This window comes from Corvus brachyrhynchos, unplaced genomic scaffold, assembly GCF_000691975.1.
Source record: "Corvus brachyrhynchos isolate BGI_N302 unplaced genomic scaffold, ASM69197v1 scaffold281, whole genome shotgun sequence".
Taxonomy (NCBI): domain Eukaryota; kingdom Metazoa; phylum Chordata; class Aves; order Passeriformes; family Corvidae; genus Corvus; species Corvus brachyrhynchos.
In genome coordinates, this window is record NW_008236509.1 from 2,869,674 (window position 1) to 2,897,568 (window position 27,895).

Consider the following 27,895-nt stretch of genomic DNA (forward strand, 5'->3'; position numbering starts at 1 on the left):
TTTTTGTTTAAAAAGTGTTTTCACTTTAATGGGTTTAGTTAATAACATCATGAATGGTACAAAACTGTCCTTTTTCACATTTCCATACATTGTATTATGGACCACCTGAAAATCTGGACTAAGAATGCATAAAGTGTCGCTTAATTAGCCCTAGCTTCATTTTTGCCATATGTAGAACAGATATGCAGAAAAACATGCATTTATTACCAATGACATGTTAATATTAGCTTAAATAATAAAATATGGCAGAATGTGCACTGTGAAATGCACAGGCTTGTAATAGGGTAAGAGAGACCAAATGTCAAGTGCTGGCAACGAAATAAGAAATGGTTGATGACACACTGACATTTTGTGACCATAGTATTAGCTTTTCTGCTTTAAAATTGTTTTAAATAGTAGTAAATACTTAAATAATATTTAAAATATATTTCCTATGGAAATCATTTACTTGGAAGACAGCCTGTAAGATCTGACTTTTTAAAAAGTAGTATTTAATTTTGACAATATATGAATACAATACATGCCACAGAACCTCAAAGACCCTAAAGTCCTTAGCTATTTTCAGAAACAATTTCTCAATCCAATTTTGTCTCAGATTTTTTGCTAGCAAAACTTTGGAAGTAGCACCTCAAAGCAAACCTGCCTTTAAGAGAAATGCTGTATTTGAATAAAACCAAACCCAGTGTAAATTGGGATGCCACACTAAAGGATAGTGGAATTAAAAGCCAAATAACTGATTATGCCATTTGTTTCATTCCTGTTTTGCTAATTCATAGTCTAAGGAGGGCTTTGTTCCTTCCTAGTGCATCTTCTCTTGCAGTCAAATCACTGCTCAAATTCCACTGTCAGATGTTAAGGGATGAAGACCTCAGTTAGTCCAAGGGGAAAAAATCTGAGGTGTGGGTGCAGACTTCATTATCTAAAATGCAACAAAACAAAGTATTTGTGCAAAAAAAATAATTTGTACATTGACTTTTTCTTTAAGTTTGCTTCAGTACAAAAAAACCTCTTCAATCCTACTAACAAAGCTTTGCTTTGCTTTATGACCCTTCAACACACACGAGAGTTCCATGTTCTTAATTCTAATTTGGTAAATTAACAATCCAGCCACCATTTTTGCACCCCAAGACAAAGATGGAAGCTCCATTATATTAATCTTTAATAGGCCGGAGCAGTTACTTTAATTCAACACAAGTTTTCCTGTCTTCTACAGGCACAGTGCTTGTTTAACTGGCCTTGGGAACAAAACAGCCAGAAATAAGCCAGGTCACTTTCTATGACAGTGCAGAGCATCCTGGCTCCCCCGCCCCTTTTTATTTTTTAATGGTTGTTGCTAAAATTACTTTCTTTTTAAATAGGGACAAGCTACTCCAAAAGCCTCTCACTTCTTTTTTCCAGCTTCTAAGAACTGAAAGCAGCTTTCTAAATTCTAGATTCAGAAATCTAGAGTAAGTACACAGTAGTGGTAATCTTTTAGAAAGCACAGAGAACTCTCTCAACTCGTTGCTTCATAGTCATATTAGGAAGGGGTGTGAGAGAGACAAAGTCTGACAAGCTCTTTACTACATCATCAAGGAGCCAATTCAATTGTTCCCTCAGTCTGTACCCTAATGATTTTTAAAACTACAGACTAGGAATGTCCCAGCTGTGCTGTGCTCATCGCTGTAATGTGACTACAGAACTCTGCCTGGGCAAGTAACTCCCTCTCATCAATCTACACCCACTGCCAACCATCCCAGTAAGGGAAGGCACTGAGTAAACTTGGGAATGCCCACTTGTGATGGAAGAGTGTACCAGGCACGTTTCTACCGTACCTCCAGGGTGCACGTTTACATTAAAATCATTTTATCTGATTGCTCCCAAGGCTGCTAACTCTGCTGTTTGGTTTCACCCTATAAACTCGAGCTCCTACCAGACCCAGCAGGACTGAAACTACAGAAATTCCTTACCCCCACAGCTACCCTTCTTTTCACTCTGGTAATTAATTAGCTCCATGATTGCTCTAACAATCTGCATATTCTGCCTAAACCCAAACCCACCTCGCTCTCCTTGATAATTGCAGACATAGCAGTAGCACAATGTGTCATTAACACGACAGTGACCTCCCTTTTTAAAGCAAAACCACGAGGAAGAGGCTTTAAAAAAGGCAAGGGCACATACCCATTTCTGTTCATCGTAGTCTGCACATAAATTGTAAAGAATTATTGCTTTTTAAGGATGAAAAGCTTTGGAAATATGGTAAACATCCTACAAGGTTCTAAATCTAATCAGCTAAAATTCTGTACATACTTTAATACTCAAACCTCTATTTGCTTACTCAAGATCAAATAATTTCATTTTCACATCTATTCATTAAACTCTTTATAGTTCTACGGTCTAATGAATATTTAGCAACTAAATAGGATCAAAACACGGGGAAAAGGTCACATGGCAATGAACATTATTTCATTTGGCCAATGAATAGTGAACCCTGCTCTCTTGGCTGAAATTAAGGCACTAAGTGGCAGTCAAAGGATAAAGGAATGAAGTTTTTTTCTACATTATCTGAAAAAAGACCAACATAACTTTTTTTTTAGGACGCCAGTAGAGTACATCTCCATTCTGAATGACTCAGTAAGGCATTCGATCGGCAAATTTAAAGAAAATGTTCTCCTGATTAGAGCCCATTACATTCATTGTCTGAGTGTGACTAGTGGCACAACTAACTGTTAACAACCTGGAGGGGGAGAAAAGCTACAAAGATGTCTGAAGACTTGAAAGGCACCAAAAAAAGAACAGCTCTGCAACTGCCAGTTCTACAAACAATTATGTAGGCTGTGTTTAACACTGCATATAGTCTATTCAATCAACAATCTTTGTTGACCACGATAAAGTGTAGTAGCTCTTCATTTAAACTCTCAGTTAATCAAGTGCTAGTTTAGTAAGAAATTTATTTTCACATATCAGAAAATAATTGCAGTGTCTAACACAACTACACTTAAAGCAAAACTAGTCTAGTATGCATTATGCATTATTCTGGTTAACACTGAAGCAAACCTGTATAAACAAAAGGGTTACCTCGAGATACATAGTTTACAATATAAAATCAACATATAAATGAATAGGATTTACTGAAAACAATGGAAAGTGTATTACAAAGATACATGTAACAATTTTAACCACAATATTTCCTCTGTGAAAAATACAACTATTAGTGAGATAAAATGTACAATTGAATTTTTTTTTCCAAAAGAAAAAAAAACCCACAGTATAAAGGAAAATATTTTTTTCTTCAAAACAGGGAAAATAGTTAAGGTCATTGTCTTTCATTACAATATAATTTGACACAAAAGCAGTCATAGGATTGCACCAACTCCATGTTCAGTCTCCCGAACATGACAATAGTAAAAGGAGTCCATAAAGCATAATGAAATTTCTGGATTTTATGATGGCAATATACGTATGCAGAAACTGATGTCACTCCGGCTCTGTTCACAAAATGTACAAAACTCTAAATTTGGTGGCCAGACATGTAAAAATTAGTTCGCCCCAACGCTGACTTTTCTCTCACTTAGTCAGGGATGGAAAAATCTGTAGTATTTTAAGTGTTGTTATCTGTTGAGCAATAAAAAAGAAAAAAAAGTATATGTAGTGCATGCTTTATCACTTGTCAAAAACATTTCTGAAAATAAAACTAAGTTATCCAATAGTTTACAAAATAGAAAACAACTCTTCAGGTTAAAAATGTGGTTAGGTTTACGTTTAGTTCCATCTCCAAAGGACTGATTTCCTTGGCAGCATCATTTTTCCTTAGCATGAGCCAAGGCACAAAGTTCCATAAAGAGAAATAAAAATGGCTACGAACAAGAATGCAGTCTGGCATTGTAAAAGAAATCAGAGCCTCTCTCTGAGCTTTCTGTTCCATCAGGTTAGTGCTGTAGAAAAATGTGGGATTTGGGATACATTTTTGTTAGGAGCATTTCTGCTGGACACGATTCAAAAGTTCACCAAACTTTTCAAAAAGATCCTCCACCCATTTTATGTTTTTCATGCACAGCTGCACAATCTCTTCCTGGCCTAGATCTGCACTCGTCTTCTGAACAGACGAAATCTATTTAAAAAAGAGAAGGAGGGGGGGAGAGAGATGCACACACACACGTTAGGCAGCCAGAATTGGAGAATTTTCATTTTTGTAATAGTCTGCAGTTAAATATGAGCCTTCTTTGCCAGAAAACCTTTACTTTTTAAAACAAGGGTAATGTCCCCCAAAATGCATTTCTTAACAACTAAGCCAGATCTCAACTCTTGTATTTCTGCTACCTGAAATATTTCCATCAAGGATTTGCAGAAGAAATAAAGGCAAAAAATAAGTTTTTAGATCCAAGGAGTTAAATACACTGATAACGCTTGTTTATTTTAGATAACAGTGAAGAACACTTCAGGGAATCCCACAAATCTTGCAAGCCTCACATCTGAATGTTCTGAACAGCAGTTCCCATTAGGGACAACCCAAGTGGTCAGTGTAGCCTTTTGTTTACCATAAAGAATTAATAAAAATGGGAGGCCTCAATTCATACTCATTTACCAAGAAGGAGAGAACAGTCTCTCAAGCTGGACTCAATTCCCTCAATGAATGCAAAAAATGAGAACAATACTTACCTCTTCTTTACATGTTAAATATATGTGATATTTGTAATGATGGAGTGAGTGATACAAAGAATACAACTGTATTTTTTCTGGATCTACTGTAAACTCCTGCAAAAAGAACAATTATTTTAGGAAAATTCATGTTATTTACCAAAGATAAAGAGACATTACAGACTTTTTTTTTTTTAACAATTCAGAAAAGGAGTGCTTCATTCAAATCATTATTGTGACGTATCTGGGAAACTGTAATTCACATCATATCATAATTATCTCCTATCTCCACTCTCCATGTTGTTTTATCAAAACCAGGTGTGAGAATGCTTTCGGTCATCCTGAATGCACTGCAAGCCCAAAACGGGTAAGACAACCCCTTCTCGAGAAGTATTGCAAGAACTACCAAAGCTTAACCATTATTCTACCAGACTGATGGCTGTGATTGCAAAAGACACAGACTTCGTGCTTGAGAAGGCTGATCTGGACTTATCTAAAAATTAGGTTACTTTGGCAAGAAATATGTGTGAGCTATATGTACAGGTCATTTGTCAAGCCACTATTTACTGCAGGGAGATAAGACTGAGCAAGCCAAATCTAGTTAAGAGTGTTCTCCAGGCATACTATAGAAATAAACAGTGTGTGCTTCTCAAGTTTTTACCACGTTGCTTTTTAATTTATTTTTTTAAAATTTAAAATACACAGCTTCCTTCTGCCATTGAAAATGAAGAACGGAAAAAGACAGAACTCAATTTTTAAGAAGTGTTATCTGATCTCAGATTTTACATTATTATTTTTTTTTAATCAAGAAGTCATTGTATCATTTACTTTGCAGCAAGTGCAAACTGTTATTACTATGATCTACAGTTGCAATGGTGAAGGCAAATTGTTGCTTCTCTAGCAACAGCCCAGGAGGCTGACAAACTATCTTTCACATTTAACGTGAAATTTAACGTACTCCTTGAAAAGTTGGGTTTTAACATTCCCTTTTTACAGAAGAAGCACCTCCCTCAAAGATTTTATATTTTGATAAACCAACCAAACCACCTAACACACGAAGCAGTGTTTTATATAAATGTGGTTATCATAGCACAAGTCAGATGGTGGCAGCAACAAACCCTGTGAACACTCACCTGTGCTGATTTAGTGGTTGATTTAGAAGCCCTCAGTGTTTTCTTGTTGTAAGCTTTACCATTCATTTTGATCTTAGACACAGACGTTCCTCCGCACTTTGTCTTGGAATCCCGAGTGATCACTGTCAGTTCAGGAAAGTTTTCCAAAGCGTTCTTTAACAGAGCATATAAAGACAAAGGATTATAAAAAAAATCAAGAATGGCCACACTGAGGATAAATTGGCCATTTTCTTTGAAGAGTTTAGAGTGCAGCTTATTAGGAAAAAATTTATTCTTCCACAAACACCTGATAAAGTGTCTTTATCAGATCATACAACCATATCTAGTTTGGGAAGCATGACCACCTGTTCTTGATTACTGTAATTTTTCAAGACCAGCAGATCCTTTCACTGTAGGTCAGAATAACATCTGTGATTCTATCACTAGAAAGAGAGGGGGGGAAAGCTCCACAGGGCAATTTTTATCTTCTAAAATGCTTTCCATTCCATTTCTACCCAAGAATCTCTAAGGCCCAGTTAATTGAAGATCTCTAAGTATTTAATGCATAGTCAGGCACACAGGGATTGGATGCCTAAATACCTTCATAGCTTTTGTCCCAGATTTTGCAAATTACAAACTAATTGCATCTCATAAGATCTCTAAGGTAGAAAAGCTTATGCACAGTGAAGTAGAAGGCTGGTTCAAAAAAGCCGAAGTTTAACACATTTTAACTCACAAGAGTGAACTGCATTTCTGGCAGCTTCAGTTCTACATTATTTGCATGAGTAAATTTGAATACAATTTTGTTGTATAAATACAGTATTATGTTAGCAGCTCCTGCTATGCTACATAACTGGCCCTGAAAAGAATGTTTCAAGTCAAATAAACATGCATCTTTGTATTACACTCCAGTATGAGGCAGAAAAATACACGTATGGAAAAATGAATCAATGCTGCAGCTCAAGGACCTTACTTGGGACTATTGGGTTAAGATACTAAATTAACTCCATTTTTATATTTTCTTTTAACCACCAGTACCTGACTACAACAACCTCCCCTGCCTATAATTTATTAGCTCTTTATCTATATCAGCCATTTTGTACTTTATTAAACAAACCTCTCAGTAAACAGCTATTAAATCTCCTGCACAGTGGTAGCAGTAACCTTGACCAGCCAACCTGTCCATATCCAGTCTTTCTTACAATACTTTCAAAGTGGAACAACTTTAGCAGGTTTGATTTATTTGGTTTTGCTATCCACTATAATAGCCTTCCTCAAGTTTGATTTGGAGTGTCAAGAGGCTCTGGCCACTTTTGGCTTCCTCTGGAGAATTCCTAAGAACCAGAACAGTTCCACAGCCACACCACTGTCCTAAACCAGACAAATGTGAATTGGAATGAGGAAGTGAATACTGGTGATTTCTGCATCTCTGGGAGCATGAGACACAAAATGGCGATAATTATTTTCAAATGAAGTTTACACCTGAGAGGCTTCACTTACTGAGCTCCAAATAAAGCAACAATAACATTTTATAATTTTGTTTATAAAAACTCTTACCCAAAGGATGCAATGAATGTTAGAACTATAAAAAATGTTACAGGCAAAACTACCAAACACTCACTGCTAACTTCAGTGTCTGCTTTGGTTTGTAATACAGTGCTAACACATTCCATACTAACTATATCCAGTGGAAAAACACTATTAAATTAATCCATGCCTATCAATGCAGAACATTGATAATGTAAAATCATTCAAATTGATTGATACCAGTGAATGACAAATGATATTTTTCATTTACTGCTTCCTTCAGTGCCTCATTCAGCTTTAACATCTGAACTAGTTATTTGATTAAAGGTGGAACAGAAACCTCCTGTATCTTAGAGAGTATTACACATTTTCCTAACCAATGCAACCACTTATGATGAGAGGTAGGCATTTCATTTTTATCCAAGATATTGACCCAAGGATGGCACAAGTTGGCACTGTCACACCAGAAGAAAAACATAAAAGGTTTTCTATCTTGCAGATGACATCACAAGCAGATCCCTTCCTTATATCCATTAACTTCATTAAAGTCTTGCAGATGATATGATGGAATACAGTCTCAAGTTAACTTTAGAAATATGATACATAATCTGCTTCTAAGTGAACACACAGCAAAGCTATTGTATTCACTATGGACTCCAAGGACTCCAACTTAATTAGCAGCTGGAATTACATGTTGGTATTACAGAAAATTATAGTAGCTTTTTCCCCTTAAACTGGAAAAAAAATCAAATGTGGCTACCTCTCACTTTTTGTATACTGTGAATGGAACTAGAATTCTACAAATTTATATCTTCCCTTAACTGGCCTATCTTCTCTGCACCGACAGGTCAAAACAAGGTATTAATAACTATTAACACAAAATTATTACCACAGAAGAACAGAAATGGGGTGTTAACATATGCTACCTCTCTGAGGCTCTGTGCATTCGAAATTATACAGCCCTCCCCAGGCCTTTTTACTGTAAGGAGGAAGCCACAAGAAATTTTGTTCAAGCAGGCAGAAATTGTTCAGCTGTTGGGAACACAGCATAACTAACACTAAAAAACTCCAAGAATAGTGTGAATTACAGCTGTTTCACTGGTTGATGGTGTTCTCCTCCCTGAAACAAGGCCACTTCATGTCCCACAAGGCTTACCAGAAATGGAATGGGGAAAAAAGGTTTCATGATGGAAAAGAGCAGAACTTTCAAGTCTGTTATTATCTCCCTCCTCTCACCTAGTTCTCAAAAATAAGCTCACAGCCCTCCAAAGACAGCACTAATTCTCCAAGTGTCTCTGTACTGTGCAAGTTTGGGCTGATGGTGTTTATAGTCAGGCCTGCTTTACTGCTGTTGGCCTCAAAACTGTTAGAACCAATAATCAGTCTGATTATAGACATTGCCAAAAGGCTGTCTTATTCCCAAGCAGTAGGACAAGAGGAAATGGCCTCATGGTGTTCTAGGGGAGGTTTAGAGTGGATATTAGGAAAAATTTCTTCACCAGAAGGGTTATGAAGTACTGGAACAGGGTGCCCAGGGAAGTGGTGAAGACACCATCCCTGGAGGTCTCTGAAACATGCGGCAGATGTGGCACTTTGGGACAGGGTTTTGTGGTGGACTTGGCAGTGCTGGGTTAATGGTTGGAACTGATCTTTTCTAACCTAAATGACTCCATGAGTGAAAATAACCTTCCTGCACTTGCAAACTCTGCATTGTTGCTTGGAGGGTGGGTGGGAACAGTAGGAAGCACAGTGATTATCCTCCTGTTTACCTTCTCTCTACTGAGATGGTACGGCTTCTCTCTTCCCTGTCCACATCCAGACCTGTTTTTTTATTACCACGTCAAAGCTGCTGTAATATGGGCTTGTTATCCACACTTTTCTCAACTTTCCATGCTGAAGACACATGAAAGAGCACACACATGAGTTGTTCTTGCATCCCTCTGTCCTGGTTTTAAACTCCTCTGATCATGTTCTCTACTTCAAAGAGGTTCAGACATCTGCTCCACAGCATAGCTATTTCATGTAAAAGTTTATTTTTAGGCAATACAAACATTTAACCAAAGCTCTAGAAGGACAGGAAACAGACTTTCTTTTGGCAAACTTGAAAAGCTTAAAGGAAAAAAAATGCTTGAGAACGAACCAGAAAGCATGGGGAGCAAAACTAGAACTCTACCTTTGCAGTATTAACTCCTCCATCACAAAATGGTCTCCAAATGACACATACAAGCACTAAATTTATAGCATCTCTTTCAAACCCATATTCACTTCTGTTACAAATGTGCCTTCTGGGTTCTAAGCTGTGCCTGCATGGTTCGCATTCAATGATTTACTTAAAACACCACTTTTAAAAGCCTAGAATTTGAAAGAGAATACCTTGAAAGCATGATCCAAGCGCAATTTGGAAAGCAGCCTTTTCCTATTGTCATTCAGCATACCATCAATTTTTCTCATGTGAGGCAAAAGTAGCTCATCTAAAAGACACATTAAAAACCCACAGCAGTTGATTATTAAGACACACAATCATGAGATTCATATTCAATCTATACTTTAACCCATTAATATACAATGTGGAAAGTAAAAAATAAAGCCATTGGCACATAATCTAATTTCAAATGTGAGAGAATAATCTTTTTTTTTTTTTGATCGGCTCACTAAGCTGGTCTAGGTAGTACGAAGTTTAATTGCTGACTACAATCCTGCTCCTTCTCTGACTTTCTTTTCCTGCAAGGAAAAATTAAGATGGAGCAATACAGAGCATAAATTTTAGAGACAATTTTACACCATTTCCTAGATAATCCTCTTCTGTGCAATACAACTGGCAGTTTTATGAAGACAAGTATGTGGTTTTGACATTTGTTATTCCATTTTACAAGAAATGGTCCTGCTGGCATTTATTAAAAAAAAAAAAAAAGAGGAAAGTGCTTACTGATAAAAGTTATCTGATAAACCACTGTGAATTTCACAATATACAGCTGAACACAGGCATGTGGCCAGGAATGAAAATTTACAGCTCAGTATGAAGCCTTTTATTTATAAAGTCAATTACTTTGGTTTTAAGTGGGACTACTGACATAATGCATGGGTCTGAAATCTTGAGGTAAGTGTGCACAAATGCACACTCAGAACAAATCAGGAGAGGCAGGAGAGAAGTGTTAAAAAAAAATCTTTTCTAGCCTCAGGCAATCAGAAAATAGTACAAAACAACAGCTTACAACGAAATAATACATGAAATGATTTCTCTTTTGGAACCTTTATCTTGGTACATGAGTGTTTTACTAAATTTTGAGAAATAGGAGTTTCGACTTGTACCCTGGAGTTTACTAGGGTAAACAAATCCAAATACTTTGTCTACAAAAAAAAAGTGTTAATATAATTTTCTTTGATCTGGATTTTAAGATTTCAGAGTTTAAAAAGCAGAATTCTTAATAGTAGGAGGAATCTTAACTACTTACAGTTATAAGCCTATTTCTTCATGAGAAAGCAAACACACTTGAAACTGTAATTTTAAATAAATGTTTGCTAAGGTTTGAAGTATAGTAACTGTAGGAACAAAGAGCTCTATTCTGACATTCACAGCAAAATTCTAATGCAGCAAAGCAGATAAAACAATATTTCCAAATTACTTTGATTATTCAAAGAGAATGCAAAAATATATATATACACAAATAACACGTGTAGATTATTCCAATGAGGTTATGTAACTAGAATTTTGTTAGGTTTGTGGGGTTTTATTTAAAAACCACTTGCTTTTCTGATTAATAACCTTAAAATCTAGTAAGAACACACAAATGTTAAACATACTATACCATTGCTCTTTTCCAAGGCTTGCATTGTGTCTGGATCCAAGGCAATGCTAACAAGCAACTCCATGTAGCTCTTGAAAGTCTCTTTCATAGCTCTTGTATTCAAAAAGCGAGTAACAAGGGGAGCTGGAGGTATAACCTCTGAAAAGTAAACAGGATAGAAGGATTTTTTCCTTCAATATCCTACAAATTTGTGTTTTTCAAAATGGAAGGTTTCTCTCTTAAAACACAAGTGACCCCTACTGGTACCCCAGGAGATTAAAACTCAATGCAGTCAATTGCAATAAACTACTTACATGTCAAAAACAGAGGCAGACACCAAATATAATACAAATGGTTCAACTTTTTAAACTAGATATAGTTAAAAATTTACATTCTATTTTAAGGAATTTAAACATTTTTCTATTTTTGTAGATGAAAGTTTAGAGAAAAAGGATAATTAATAACTTCAGTCAAGCAAAGCACCCCAAGTGCAGTTTTCAAGTCAATGCAAGTACCTCCCAAAATTGCAAAATTTGAAGTCATCCAACAGGAAAAAGAATTTCAGAGTACTAATGTCACTTAGGAGCCTGCATACAACTGAAGTCAATCACACCTAATTTTTCAACCCACCAAAAAAAAGGCAAAAGAAAATTTTATCAGTGAAGCAATGTAGGCACATATTTGTGCTTACTCTGAGGAAGCTGTTATTTTTTCATAGACAGCAATTTTAACATGCACATGGAGTAGTCATCAGTACTAGTAAGCATTCTGGAGCTTTTTATAGCTCCATGTCTGACACCAGGGTTTTGCAGTGATTCAGCCAGCAAGGCTGTTAAACTTCCTCAGGGATGACTGTAATCACCAGGTTACTTGAGGCCTTAAATATGGAGTGTTACTCAGGCAAGTTTGCTTGAAAAATATTTTAAAGGTGCTGTCTTCACAGAGGCAGTGTTCCAGTACACCAATGATAGTTTATCCATATTTAAAAGTCACCAGGATGCTTTAGAAATGCAGCAATAATGAAGTATGAGTAATACACAGCTTTGCTTCAAACATACAGGAAATAAACAAAAAGAACCCTGCAAAACGTACTGTAAATCTGCTACCACATGTAACCCCTATAAACACTGTAAACTTCAGAAATCCCTTTCTCTTCTGGAGAATTCCTGCAAACATTGAATCTCGATGTTCTATGAACGTCTTAACAGCAGATCTGCTCAGCAGGCTACATTTGAACAGCTGCCGTTCAGACAAGCAATGAAGCAGCCAAAAAGTCGACTGCTTTTTCTCCTTGGATTTTGAAAAAACAACAGCAGCATCTGAATTCTGCCCACATCTCCATGCAGGCAAAGATTACAGGAATGTTATTTTAGACATGACAAGCAGTTGCAACGGAAAACTAATGAAGAATCTCATTCTTTAGATGTATTCAAAAATCAAATCAGCTTCTCCTCCTACAATTGTACCTGTCACAGACAGCAAGTAGTAAAACATGTATTTATGTAGATAAACTACATTGGAAATAACTTCAATTGTACACCTTTGCCTATACACCAACAGAAAGTAAAAAGTTTTAAGAAACTCATTTTGCATGGCACTTTCAGATTTCATATTTTCTTTCTGAGGCTTGTACAGAAAAACATGCAAGATCAAACAATGTAACTTTATAATACTCTTCTCATTTGAGTTCAAATGGGCCTAGGTGCCAGCACTGGTATCTCACTCACCATCTTCTTCACTCTGGGCCTCAGGTGAAGAATCAGACTGGGAAGATGAAAATTCTTCTTTCCACTTTTTCCTTTTCTTTGGTGGTGGTTCAGCCTTTACCTTTGGCTGTTTAGCTTTGGGTTTCACAGAAGAGACTTTTGTTGCTGTTGGTTTTGGTGTTGGTGGATCAGGGGGTTTGATGTTGCTATTACTAGGTTTGCAATGAATAGTCCTGCAATATGATGGAAGAGAATTTTTATGAAAGTAATTACCAGACAAGTTTTGGCAGTAATAGAACACCTGTAATCTTATTTAACCAGAATATACTCCCCACTGATTATATAAACTTACTTCACTGTCACCTGTAACTGGGAATTAGATCATGCACACTATACATACTACTATATTTTTGATATAATACTTGGCCAGACAACTCCTCTTCTTTCTCTTCCCACCACTCAAATCAGGGAAACAAACAGGAATATTGATATCAGAAATACAAAGTTCTATACTTTTGGGCTAATAATGCACTACAGTTTTGAGAGCAAGGCAGGAAATACAATCCTGGGAAGTGCTAGAGAAGAGTTTTGTCAAGATGGGAAAGCAGTGGTATGCACAGCAGAAACACTGTAAGTATCTTCTGGAACACTGAGAGTAATTCTAGACATCTGTCAGAAATGAAGATTTCAAACCAAAATAGATGGAGACAACAGACAGTAGAAGGATGAGAGGAACGGAAAGTCTGCCCCAAACAAGGAAGCTGAAAGACCTTGCTTAATGAAGCTCAGTGAAACACAGACAGAAGTGGGATCTGACTGATTTCTCCATAAATACAAACATGCAGTACAAACTGAAAGAAAAGCCAAAAGCAGTGTTGAGAGAACAGCATATGCATAACAAGCTAATCATAATCATGTTTTGTTAAAAGAGGGGGTTGCTTCAGAGCACTGGAAGAACAGGTGCTGGGACAGTCTTGCATAGCCCAAGAATAAAGGAGCATCAAAATCCTAGGTACTTTTAAGTAGATCAGGATTATTTCATAATGTTGATTCTCTGAAGGCACTGCTTTCTTTGAGAGCAAACTAGACTTAAAACTCCAGTGTTTTCCTGAATGAAGAGCACTGTAATGAGCATCTGTTTTTACATTAACTTTCCAGGATTGAGAAGAAAGCATGGTACTTGTAGTATACTGGGACAAAATGGTCATTAAAGCAATCCAGAAAAAACTACCTAACTAGCAAAGTCCACAGGATACGAGAAAACAATACACAAAAAATTAAAATCACTACACTAGCAGGCTTGTATGGCAAAGAATGACACAGAAATAGCATGTAGAGCCCCAACACCTCCAAAATAACTGATTATGGAACAGAATAGAGTAGGGAAGACAAGGCAGTAATTGATATTTAATTTCTTAAAGCAAACCAGACAGTTCTCAGTTTCCATATTAAAGCACAATTAACATACTTTAAAGTTGTAACTCCTGTTTATTTCAATAGGTCTGTTCTTAATATGAAAACAATATAGCAGAATGGAAAATAAATTGAAATAAAATACCTTGCTGACTGGACAGGCTTGATTCGTGGTTTTTTTGAACATACTCTGACATATTCCTTTTTGTTTGCATTTTCAACAAACTTCACATACACTCGTTTGTATTTTGTTTTTGCATCCCCAAAGTACCCAAGATACTGAAAGGAAAAAACCAAAACCAAACCATGAGTGTTTCTGTAAAGCAAAATTTGTCAGTTTAACAAGTAAAAATTCCAATACTGGAGAAAAAAGTCAGTTTAACCCCCCCATGTTTACATACTAAGATAAGCCTCTCTATACCATTTATAATTTAAGAAAAATTCTCCATCAGATTTCCAGATAATAATTAAAACTGAAGACAATAAGGTAAGAGGAGTTACTTTGGGCCTCTTTTTCTCCCTTTGTTTTATTCTCCACATGTGTTATCCCAAAAGCATTATCTACCTGGCAAAAGGCTGCCTGTTAAAAATTGTATCCTCTCTATATCACTCCTACTGCAGAAAGCAGCTGGTTCACAAGCCTGTTTCCACTGACTTTATTCTGGTTAGGAGAATAACTTGTTCCTTTATGCAGCCGAAAGGATACCAAAGAACCCGCAGTGGAAAGCAAAAAAATCAGTCCATGGATGTATTTAGGGAGAGTTTGAGCTGGAGGGTTTCCCCCCCTCTAGGATGCTTGCTAAGAATGTATGCCAGAATCACATCCTATTTAGTTTCCTAGACTTCCATTAAGGAAACCATCTCCCATGAGGCTTCCCAAGGAATTTTTAAGACTCACACTGTTAGTAGCAGCAAACTCTCTGTGTCCGTCACGCACTTCAGGAACAAACTTTTGCAATAAAGCCTTCTGTACTTTCCAGATAGCTGGAGGCTCTTTTCCTGTCTGCAAAGCAACCTGGAAGAACATAAGATTATTTGCTAAAAACAGTGCTTATTTTTCTTCCAGAAATGTGTTTCTGCGTCACATTTTTTGAGGAAGTTAACCAAGGATAAAATTTAAATAAGTAATTTAGAATTCCAAAACCACAGTTATTAAGTTCTGCTTGCATCAAGGCAAGTTTTATAATGATCAGCTTTAATGAGAATTCTCTATAGATCCTACAAACAAACTACTAACTCAAATAAACCCTTTTGGAAAATGTAGTCAAATAATGATTACTTTTTCATGACTCTTCAACTAACAAACTTAAAATTCAAAATATCTCCTAATATACCTTAATCCATCTTATAAGTGACAAGGGAATATTTCAAACTGCTAACACCTGTCTTATGTGACAAAGCTACATTAATTAATTTAAAACTGCAGCTTAAGAGAATGAACACATAGACAAGTAATCAAAAATATTAGAAATATTCTAACAGTAAGAATGTTGCTGGCTATGATAGCCACAAAAGTAAACATTCAGAAGAATTAAAATGGTGAAGCAACAACACCAAACCAAAACGAAATATCAAAGACAACAAGGAAATTCACATAAACTCATGTGAAGAGTTGTACTGATTGCTTATGGAAGACATTTCTTGTTGAAATACCAAGCAGAACTTAGAAAAAACCAGAAGCCAATTCCATTCAAGTTCTTTTGCAAGCTACACTTGAAAGTCTACTCCTATCTTTAAAAAAAAAAAAAGCAGTCAACTGCCTGTGAAAAATTTATGCTTTTTAATATTAAAATAGGTAATTCCAAGTTCTAACAGAGGTTACCAGCACACAGATTTACTTTATTATGTGTGTAGCATAAAATGGGTCATGTACATTCAAAACATGTTTGTAATCTGCACTAGAAAGACACCTTTAAGGCATTTTGGCAGCAATCAGGAAATATTAGAATAGAAAGGGAAAACTAATCTGCAGCCTTTCCTCTTCTGGTAGTTTCTTGAGGCTGAATTCATATGCAGGGATTTTGTGATGTGTTTCCCCCCCAGCAAATATTCAGATTACCTTTAGTGTCTCTATATCTTCAATCTTCACTACAAATTCATCACGTTCTCTGTACATTCCCTCTCCTTCACTGTCCATATTCTCCTCATCAGTACATCCTTCTATTGCAACAGTCTCCTGTATTTTTGCCAATTGTTCTGAAGTCACAGCATCCTGTTGAGCTACTTTTAAGGGGTCAGCTGGATTCATTTTCTCCTGCATGTTGCCTACAGCAGTTGTTGTCTGTGGAGATTCCTGCTTTATTACAGCAGTGGTGGTGGTGGCAGCAGCAGTAACAACTGTCACTTTTTCAGTTTCTGAAGAAAAAAATCCAAATTTTAATTAAACAAATTATCAAGGATTAGCAATGTAATATGGAACTAGATTTTTCTTCTTTTCTGTTACAATTTATATTAAAAGCAACTATTCTAGGAAAAACACCTGTTCTAGGAGTTAAAATAGAAGCAGTGTCTTGACCACAACTAAATCTTAAACACAACCGAAATACTGTAGCTAATATACCTCTGTTTGTATTAAACTGCTGCCTCTGTTAGCATCTGGAATTAACAAAGCTGAATGCTTCAGAAAACAATTTGATAGTTACAGACATGATCACCAGGTAATACTGTTGTACTTCGTGACAATAAGCAAATACAACAGTAAAGGTTACAGCACTGAATCTTGTTATCTGCTGCTAAGTCTTTTTAAATTGGATTACAGAAAGAGAATACACATGAAATATGAAAATATTTTCTGTGTGACTTTTGGATACTTATCATTTATATCTTATGATAATGTAACTGGAAGTTCCAGATTAAAACTTTGGCAATAGCCTAAGGACTTTTAATATTAACAGAGGTGAGCAATGAGAACTGATGATACAAAACAAAGAAGGGAAAAGAACATTCTTTTCCTCCTCTAGTCCAAAGAGCCAAAGAAAAGTCCCACCTTTCAAAATTATTCTTTCCCACCTGAAAGAAATTAGAATCCTTTTTAGATATTACTTTATAGTCTTGTACACATATTAGATTTAACACTGATTTGCTGATCTAAAAGAAATCAAGTTATAGTAACTATAACACAATTGATTATATCACTTAGGAAACTTAAGATAACCACTTTACAGTTTTGCTATAATCATTGCTAATGGTTGACTTTTTCACTTGAAAAATTGTAAAAAAGATAACGTAGCATATTTTAACAAAAGTGACTCCAAACAAATGATTTAAATGTCAAATTAATGTGTCAATACAAAAGCTATATACCAAATAAGTGAGAATTCATTAAATCCATTCGGTAAAATAGTTAATTTGAAATGTGAAATATATTCTTCCAGATACTTCACCTCACATTATTGCAAATATGTTCTCTTTCTTCAGTGAGAGCTCTGACAGCTTTAATTAGACACACCACTATTAGTTGCTTAGGTATATTTACATATTTGTCAGAACAGCAGATAAAGGTACATGTACTACTTAATACTATCAACAAAAGATATGTTTTAGCATTTGTCTGTCTATACTTATTTGAAAAAACAGACAGAAGAGGGAATTACTAGAAAACCTGCAAAACACCATTGAGAAAGAAAGAAATACGTCATTACTAAGCATCTTGTACAATGCACAGTCTTGTGTTGTCACAAAATAGGAAGGTGAATTCAAGAAATTGGTGATATAAATATTACATCCTTATGGATAATAAAGAAGATACAACAACATTGTAAAATAAATCACTGCAAATAAAACACTAATGGAAATGCCCACCCAACAAAAAACCCATTTGAAATATTTCTTTGGACATTGTACACAGAAATGGCTTATTAAAATTAACAAGCTTCAACAAGAGGCTCACACCATGGCACTGTCCAGATTTCAGCTTTCTGGGACAAAAAACAGTCACTGCTTTCTTGCTTGAAATATACATTCAACTGAAAGACACAGAAGGAACTTCATCCTCTGTGCAGCCTTTTGAAATGCATGAACTTAACATAATTACATAGAAATATCCATGGAAAAAACCCCAGAATAGTAATTAAGATGAAGTATTGTTCAGCATATCACATATTCTGCAATATTTTTCCAGTATCTTAGGTGCGATTATTACAATTTAATTTTTCTATGTATTTTTCAGCAAATCATGTCACACCTAGAGAAAAAAAAAATCTCCATCTCTCCTTTAATCTAAAAAGGGAAACCATTATTTCATTCTCTCTTGTTTAGAATCAGCTCACAGGTCATGGGTTCTGAATCCTGAGAAGAGTTAAAGAAAGGTTTCATTTTCTCCCTGTGATGATTTTGGAAGACAATGGTATTTCTCTGGAATTAGTACAGTTATGTGATTGGATGGATAGTTTCTAATTGCTTACCAGAGGGGGGAAAAAATCTTTACTGAAGAGACCTGTCTAGGCAAAAATGTTCTGTATTCTGAAAATACTTCAAAACAAGGCAGCATCAGTTAAAAGCTCTGAACATGGATGTACAGCATGGATGTAACACAACTGAAACTGAAAAGTGTGTGAAAAACGAATTATTACTGTGATCAGTGGTTGCTGCCCCTCCCTGCCCAAACCAATCTTTCCCAGATTTTGTTCTTTTGCTGGCAACCTATCAACACACATGGAGCTACAACACCCCTGATCGATATGGCTCAAATGGCTCCCACCTTGGACCAGCCCAGCCAAACCAGTGCAGTTTACAAGTGCAAAAGTTGGTTCATACAGATATTCAGTACAACTTCATCATCACAGAAAATGTATGTTTACCTAGCAAGAACTCATCACCTGCTGATGGCAATTATTAATATATTCTCTTGCTAGGATTTTTTTAAAATAGGTTGAGAACCTCTGACATGATGTTTTGTTGAGGTTCCCAGATGAAAATCATATTTAGTATTCTAAGCCAGAATCGAAGAGAACACACACATTATTCCAACTCCAAACTAAAATAACTTTTTGGCATTAGTCCTACTTAAGTAGCATGAAAAAGTTTATTTACATATTTTCTAATTGTGGAAAACACTAGTTTAGTCCATAGTCAATACACTTTTTTAAGAAAACTCTTAATTGTGGCCAAAACCAAACCAAATCAAAACCTCTACCTGAAGACAGGTAAAATTATTCTTTTTTTTTTCCCCATCAGCAACAAAAATCTCCTTCAACATATACACTTGCAGTAACCATTTTACCTGATTTGATCCTTTTGTCAGATGTATCATCCAGGGCTGACAATGCAGTAGAGATGCTCTTTTGAAGATCATGGTTACCACCCACAGAATCATCTTCATCAGAAGAAAATGAAGGCAACGTTTCTAAATTTTTCTTCAGTTCTTCATCAGCTTTTTTGGTTGGACTTTCTCCACTCACCTCAGCAGCCACAGGTGTTGCTGCTGCTGGCTGAGGCTTTGCAGAGGGCTGCAGGCAAGGGGCACGAACTATTTGTGTGACTGGTCTCCTAGTCCTATTTGGCATTCGTACAGCTGGAGTGGAAAACTGTTGCCTAGGCCCAGACTTGAGAAAGTCTAAAAAAGATGCAATAAATCCTGTTTTGACTTCAGGCTGTTTTTCTTCAACTTCTTTAATTTTTTGCCTCATTCTTTCCTGATGTTGGTAAGTATCATAACAACTTTCAGAAACAGGAGAAGAGTATGTGAAACACGAATCACTTCCTCTTGAGTTCTGACGTTTACACTGTCCACTTCTTTTTACCTGTTTCTGAATTGCACTGTCATCTTCTGCAGCATTTTTGTTTTGGCTTTTTCCTTTGCTTTTTTTCTTCTGAAGGTTCCCTTGAGTTAAATCTTGGCATTCTTCTTCAGTTCTATTAATGGCTCCATCTGCACTTTGGGGCACAGAGAGCGGCTGCAATGGAACCTTTGCCTGGTTACCTGCTGCTGTACCATCATCACCACCCATATTAAAATCATTCTCTGAAGCAGCACTTTCCTCACTTAGGCTCCTACCACTTGAAACAAACTCTGTGTCTCTTGTATTCAGTGTACCATCAACAGAAGCATCATTATCTTCTTCAGATTTGTGACTGATGCTGGATTGTTTCTTAACTCGAACAGCCTCCTGCTCTTCTTGACCAGGACCAAGGGTGGGAGAGGTCATTCTTGCTGGTACACTTTGATCAGAAGTTTCAACGTGCTGTTGATCCAAGTTCACAGTTTTTGTCTGTATTGTTGACACTGGGGTAAGATTTAGAGTAATTTGGCCTCCATTGAGAGAAATATTATTTCTGCTTGCTGACTTTCCAACTACGGTAGGTGAGGCACTGAAAACAGAAGACACATGTCTGGAATCCAATGATCGGAACTGTGTTTTAGACTCCTCACTGTTTTCAACAGCTTGGATTTCCTCTTCATTAGAAGCTGATTTGGCAAAGTCAGATGGTGTCACTCCACAGGCTGCTGCTGTTGCTGCTAAGATGTCATCCACATTGGATAATATATTCCTCTCGTCACTGAGAAGTATAGATTCTGGGAAGCATATTGAACTAAGAGAAACAAACTGATTTTTTGAATCATGTTGATTTGTCTGAGTAAAATGATCTTTTGCTGTCAAATGCTGCTGTAGTGGTTTTGAAGACTCAGAAATGTCCATTTTCATTACTTCTGAATTCTGACTATGAAGCTGTTGCTGAGAATGACCCCCATTACTTTGAACAATGTGACCATCCATCTGAAGGAATGGATGTGTCACCTGCTGAGGACTCTGTATTCTTTGCACTTGAGGTGATGCCTTTGCTTGTCCTAAACCCGACTGCAGGATTGACTGGTGAAGAATCTGCAAGTCACAGGTTGATTCCAGCAGTACCTGTGCACTGGGCAAACACAGCTGATGACCATGTCTTAAAGCATGAGGCTGAACCTGCGGTGGTGTGCTAATGACTTGGCCCTGCTGCTCTTGAGCTTTACTTTCATGTACCTTATGCATAAGAGAATGCTGTTGGTTTAGTTCCTTAGCACTCACAGTTACCTGTGTTGTTCGCATTAAATTAGCTGTCTTTTTGATATCATGGCTTAGGCTGGTGATATGGCCAATGTGTTGGGAAAGCTGTTCCACAGAACTGACCATTCTTTCATCTTTTTTTGTTCCTTGAAGAGTAAGTCCAACAACTTGATCTTCAAGACGAGAGTTGCTTCTGATTACACTTTGAGAGTATCTGTCATTTGCTTTTGAGACCCTATAGGATGCATCCTGAGCACTGATCTCCTCCTCAGTTAGGCTTTGAGTGGAAGATTCAAGAGTAGCTTGCTGTTGCAATGCCTGCATATCCTGCATTGATAATTCCTCCTCCTGTTTTGATGAGGCATATAAGTTAGAGTCAGACTTCCTTTTAACATAGGACTTTGTCTCTGAGGAAGGTCTATTGTTCTGCAGTGTCTGGGAATGAGCTGGGGATGCAAAAGGAGACTGGACAGATGGCAAAAACTTTTGAGACTGCGGAGAGGAGGATTCTTGTGACTGAGAGTTCTGAGAAGAATGTAAAGAAATATAGCTTTGATTAGGACTAGTGGCTGGAAGAGTTTGTACCCGAGGAGAGGCATTAAAGGAAAGAGAAGGTGACGTTAATGTTAAAGACTGCCCTGAAGAATAGCTTTCTGAAGGACTAACAGCTGCTAAAACTTGTGATTGAGATGAAAAATTAACTTGGGACTGGGTAACTGGAGATAAACCCTGAGAGTGACTAGAAGAGTAGCTCTGAGCTTGGCTGACTGAAGAAAGTTCCCTCATTTGCCCAGAGTAGTTCTCATTTGGAACTGAGGTCAATACCTGTTCCTCTGAGGAGTAACTTAGAGTCTGACTGTCAGAAGTAATAGCTTGTGATTGCCCAGAAAAAGTCAATGTTTTATACAGTGAGGGCAGCTTCTCAACCTTGCTGGATGAGAAATCCTGTGAGTGACTGACAGGTGGCACATTCTCAGCCTGGCATGAAACATAGTTTTGGGATTGACTGACCGACAAGAGGCTGGGGAGCTGTGCTGTGGAATAGATCTGTGCTTGGCCTGTAATGACAGAACTCTGGTTTTGTGCAGTTTTGGCATAGCTTTGTGTCTGCACAGTGGGAGCTACACTTTGAGGCTTGGGGGTCTTTGTTGACCTCGGAGGCTGCTTCATGGAACAGTTTTTCACTTTTGCTGTGGAAGCAGACGGAAAACCAGGTGATGGAATTGCAGATGTGTATGACTGAGCAAGTTCTACTGTGACTTGAGAAGTCTTCTGCTGTGGTCCTCCATTGCTCACCTGAGTAACATCTCCAACTGGACTGCAGGATAATGCCGAGTGCCTAGATGTATCCTGAAAGTTAACTCCACTTGTACTTGTTAAATAGCTGTGTAAGGAATGCTGTGAAACAGCCAGTTGAGGCTGGACAGACTGAGTACTCGAAGGCCGCTGGTGGTGTTTAATAACACTACATTCTCGCTGAAGTGCTCTATCCATGGAAGCAGTGGAACCAGTGAAGACAGATGTGCTGTAGGCCTGAGACACCTGCTGAGCTCCTCCAAGGGTCGAAGGCAACAAACTAAACTGAGGTTGCAAAAGATGGGGTGCAGATTCTTGAGCAGAACGATATGTTGATGACTGAGGAGGTACACTGGTACTCAGAACAGAGCTGCCCAGGCGCTCAAATGTCAAAGCAGTTGGAACAGTGCCTTGCGATGTTTTAATCTGTAACAAAGGATCATGGGCAGTTAAGAGACCGTTCGAAGTAGCACTGAAAGTAGCATCTTGAAGAGTAAGAGAAGGGGTAGTAGCAAAGTTTCTGCTGCTGAAGGTGTTGGGATGCTGATACGCTGATAAAGCGGAGGTTGGTGGAAATGTTCCAGAGGTTGGCAAAGCTCCAGTAACAAACAGTTCTGTGGCTGTCGAGGAATGCATACCTGGAAAAACAAAAACAAAACAAGAAGGAAAAAGAAGCATAAAGGAGCTTTACAAGTTACAGCACTCTGCATTTCTATAAGTCATTTAACTGCAAGCTCTTACAGCATTTACAAATATAACGTTCTTTAAAATCACCACCCTTTTAAAAAACCCAAACATACATAGGGAGGCACTCACTGTAGGTAATTTTCAAAATGGAAGTGCAGGGTTTTTTAACAATGCCAAACTCTATACCTGCAGTGAATTGCCAAGGGAAAAACTCATATCCTTAATATGCAAATTGTTGATAAAAAAATTGTACAAGATTAATTCTGCTTTGAAATTGAAGGCCTCTTTATCAGTTTTTATTTCAGTTTAAAAAGAAGGTCAGAATAAGCTGATCAAAAGCCCTGGCCACCTTCAATAAACAGTAAAAAGGCAAAATTACACCTTAGAAGTTGTAATACACACATAGTTTAAGAAACAATTCCATCTCCTGGATTTACCCTTGCCAATAATTTTATAACTCACTTTATGGGAAACATTTCAGGGCATACAGTGAAATAGCTAATGGTCTATGCACTCTGCAATTAATTTTCTTAAAGGAGGGGTTTGATTTTCAGTACAAGCAGTAAATATGATTTATATGCTTTTTGAAGTGAGAGTCCAAAATATCCACTGACAGCAATTATCTGCACGGTGCAATAGCAACTATCCAACTGAAGAGTATATTACTTGTTTGCATCCAGCCATTGGTATGACATCCTGGCTTAAACAAGATTTCTTAACAGAATACAACATTCTCCAGCTGAAATAAGAGCGTGAAATTCCCCTGCAAGCTTTGAGGCTTAGAGCAGTGATCCATATCATTCAGTGCTTTTCACCCTGTAACTTGCAGGCACTGGTGAAGTTTGTGTACTTTTTCCAAAGTCTACCAAGAAAAGTGAAGAAGGCAAGCTTATTCCCAGAGAGGCTTAAAATTCTTGTAAAGGAATCAGTTTCCACTGGGAAATTTACCAGGGTATGTAAATCAGAAAAAATTAAATATCAGTGGAATGATTTGACCTTTGTCAGTTCTTCCTGCACATTTAAAACAGTTTTTAGCTTTGCAACATTTAAGAATAAATGAAAACTCTCAGTAAATAAAGCTTGTTTTGAAACATATACTTCAGTTAAAAAAATATTTCATTTCACAATGCAGTTAAGTCTTCCTAAGCTGATTGCAACTTAATCATACAATTGCTTTTGAAGTTTCAGGTGAAGCTGAGAAATAAATTCTTTGTTTCTCCCTTCCAGTCCAAGACAAACTGATATGAAGAGATGTGATAGTGAAGGAATGCCAAGGTATTTTTACTTAGTCAACAATAAGGTCTTTCTGAGTAAGAAAGCATAAACAGTGTTTCAAAGCACTTTTCCCCCCTATTCTAAAAGCTGCAACATTTTGTACAATCGGGTTCTCTTTTACTGATCCTGACTGCTAACACAAAGGTAGGGCCATCCAGAGGCATCAAAGAAGGGGAAGAATTTAAACCCGTTTTAACTGCAGATGTTCACTTCTCATCTAACCTGTATTTTTCCTTTCTCTTCCATAAATCAAAACCCTTCCAACTACATCCATCTCACTTCTTAAACCAGACAAGAGCCAGTCATAGGAGCACTAGCATGGAAGAACTGCTGGGCTTTATATTTTAATATTTGTTCAGGAGAAAACAAAAGGTATGGCAAAGGTACTAAGCTGCATGAACAGACAGACCCTCACTACCCTAACAAATCAGAACACTGATAACACGACCCGCAGATCAAAGGAACACTTGGAAGGACAAATATAACAAACACAATGTTCTTCTTTTTCCCCCAAAATCAGCAGTTGCAGAGTTTAGAGAAAATCCCAAAGTAAGAAACTCTTCTGAAAAAAGTCACCTTGCAGAGTGAAGAGCTCTTGCTTTCCCTCATCAAAAAAGTTCATAGAAGACAAAGCTCTCAAAAGACACTTGGGAGATCGAGGGTTACAGAAAAGCAGCAGAAGTATGAAAGGACAACAAAAAGCTCAGAGAACTGGTAATATTGAAAAATGGGCTTACTGATGAGTTCTTAGTAATGAGTACTGAGAAGTCTCTCAATCACTGGTACCAACATCAAACCCGACCCACAGCATCTCTCCCCATTCTTCACAATTCACTGTTAGGCAGGCTGCAATGGAGAAAATGCTAGGACGAAGAGAAAAAAAGATTTCTTCCCAGCTGACATTCTGATGTGAGGATGGGTCATCATAACTCTAAACTCATAACTGATTTATATTAAGATTGTTTGCCAGATTAACAGTGTGCATCTTCATGCCTGCTCCCACATATCTGCTTTTGTCAATGGTGAGTTAAAAGCCACAGTCTCTATTCTTAACTTTTTGAGTTGCTCTTCACAGAATGCAGCTGCACATTACCCTCAACAGAACAAGTGCAAACTGTCAACAAAATGGCATATGTGTTCCACTTGTGCTACCTTGTGCCTCCTCCCCAAATCCGAACAGCAATCATACAGCTGCACTAAGACACAGATCAGCCTGCTGATACAGAGGAAACCCATCCGACCAAAGGAAAAAAGCCACTCAAACATTTTCTGTCAGATCAGTGACTAGATCCTGCACTGCACAGCTGCACAATCACTCCATAAGATTACCCAGAACTTGAAGCTACCCACAGATGCAGTAGCAACACTTATCTTGGTGTGACTGTCTACAGCGAGCTCAAAATCTGCAGTTTCCTGCTCTGCACAGAAGGGTTGACAGATGGGGGAGGTTTATGGAAGGCAGTCAGCCTGCCAGAAGAGATGGCACATTTCTTTAGTTGTAAATTAGATCCCTTATTTCTATGTGACATGCACCTCAGACCTTCTTTTGGAGAACACCTTGCTCATTACTTCCGTGTACAAAGGGGCCAAAGCTACCCATAGACTTTTAGTACTAATATCACAGAAGAACTATGACAGGGAACAGAGTTTGAAAGATTTGCTAGGATGCGCAGGTAGTGTGCCTGAACAGGCTTATAGTGCTAGTGAGACTAATTCCAAACAGAGCTGGGAGAATAAATTTGACTCATTAGACAAAATAACATCCTATGCATATAAATTCCTTCTAAACAACCAGAACTTCTGCTCATATAAATCTTATGCTAACATAATTTCATTGATTTTGATATTTTTAAATGTTGAGATGTAAAAGAGGTAGGAAACATGCAGCCTTTTCAGTTAGTCAGAATATTTTTGTTTCAAATCCTCCCAAACATTCAATATAACAATGACAAAATTTTATTTCAAGGGAAAATTTTCACCTGTCTGCCAGGAAGGAGCCCTGAATTGTGGTAAAAGGGTAGATCCTGAAGAGACTGCCTGAGCAGTACGAGACTCAATAGCAGAGAGGAAATTCATAACTGAAGAAGTTTCCTTAGTGTTACCTCCAGCACTGTGCATACTGGTATCAAATATTCCTGAAAGACCTAGATGATAGTGAAGGGAAATGAAACAAAACAGATAATTCAGATGAACTTCAAAGAAGCAAAATCAAGTAAAAAGGATATATGTTCATAACTCACTATAAAACCCCCACCCTACAAAACATTAGCATTGTTAAAGTACATTGTTTTTTCTGTGTTTAACTGTTACGCAGTGTTACAACTGCATAGAGTGTACAGTATACATTTAAAAACCTATTATTAAATGTATGTCAAATATGATGCTTCAAACAATATTTAGGTACACCAGTAAAATTCTTCCTTCATCTGAAGATTCACTGTTCTATTTCACTTGGTTAAACATTCACAATTCCTCCTGAAATGCGTTCAACTTTTCTACATCCACTTTCTCCCCTTTTGGGCCGCTTATGGAAGTTTGGACACATCTATAGGACTGGCACATGAAAAGGGGTTTTGGTTGCATTCCCTGTTTCAACAAACACCTTTATGTGTTTCCCATTGTCCAGACCTTTCAATAGCAGGAGGCCCAATGGGAAGCACTGGTGAGATCCAGAGCTGTGAGTAACTGACTGCAGTTCTGACCCTCCATCGCCCTGATCAAGGACCTGGCCAGGAGACTACAGACTCCAGTCAGGACATGAGCTCAAACACCTTTCTTTGGAAACTGGGTTGCAAAGTGAGCATGAAAAGGTCAAGCCCCGTCTTCTCCTGACATGGAGACAGGATACCATCAGGAGCAAAGATGGACCCCACTGCAGATGTCACACAGCTGACCCCACTGCTACATTTTAAATGAATTTTAACTTTTCCCCAGCCCCGCCTCAGTGTGCACATGGAAGTGCCAACAGCAGCGTGTTTCAGCTCGCATCAGTTTTGCTGTTTGCTTTAGTCTGGAGGAGCTGGCAGCAATTCTGCCACTGGCTCGGAGGCACACAACGTTTGGCCCTTATGCATAGGCCAAATCCTGAAAAGTTGTATCTTCAAGAATAAGTGCAGCTTTTTCAAAAAACAAGATACCCAGCATAACCTGCCTGTATATTTTCCTTTCTACTTAACAACATTTTGCATTTTGATAAAAGCTAACAACTGTTAACTTTCTACTACACACTCAGCTTTTCTAATACCAGTTGCCACCACTTATATGACAAACTTCCTTTGATTATAAAATTTATTAACTTTAATCTAAATGACATAACAGTTGTCTGGTTTTTTTCTTCCTCTGTAGCTATTTAAGCAGTATTCTCATGATATGGACAGTTACCAGCAGGATGTTGCGTAGTTGAGTATCCAGGAAGCTGATGAGAAGCTGTGTATGTCTGTCTGTGAAGGTCTGTTTCTGAATGTGATGAATGTCCTCCTCCATAGCTTAAG

General features: G+C 37.4%; 1 protein-coding gene across 1 annotated transcript; it reads right to left on the reverse strand.

The window, feature by feature from the left end:
• Window positions 1-27,895, reverse strand: QSER1 (glutamine and serine rich 1). Its single transcript, XM_008644075.2, has 12 exons — window positions 27,786-27,895; window positions 26,384-26,548; window positions 19,382-23,080; window positions 16,220-16,515; window positions 15,059-15,175; window positions 14,306-14,439; window positions 12,769-12,980; window positions 11,063-11,200; window positions 9,630-9,727; window positions 5,751-5,903; window positions 4,639-4,734; window positions 1-4,090 (listed from the first exon to the last, which is right to left on the reverse strand). Exons 2-12 carry the CDS (start codon window positions 26,520-26,522, stop codon window positions 3,950-3,952), a joined length of 5,223 nt encoding a protein of 1,740 aa, XP_008642297.1. The 5' UTR covers window positions 26,523-26,548; window positions 27,786-27,895; the 3' UTR covers window positions 1-3,949.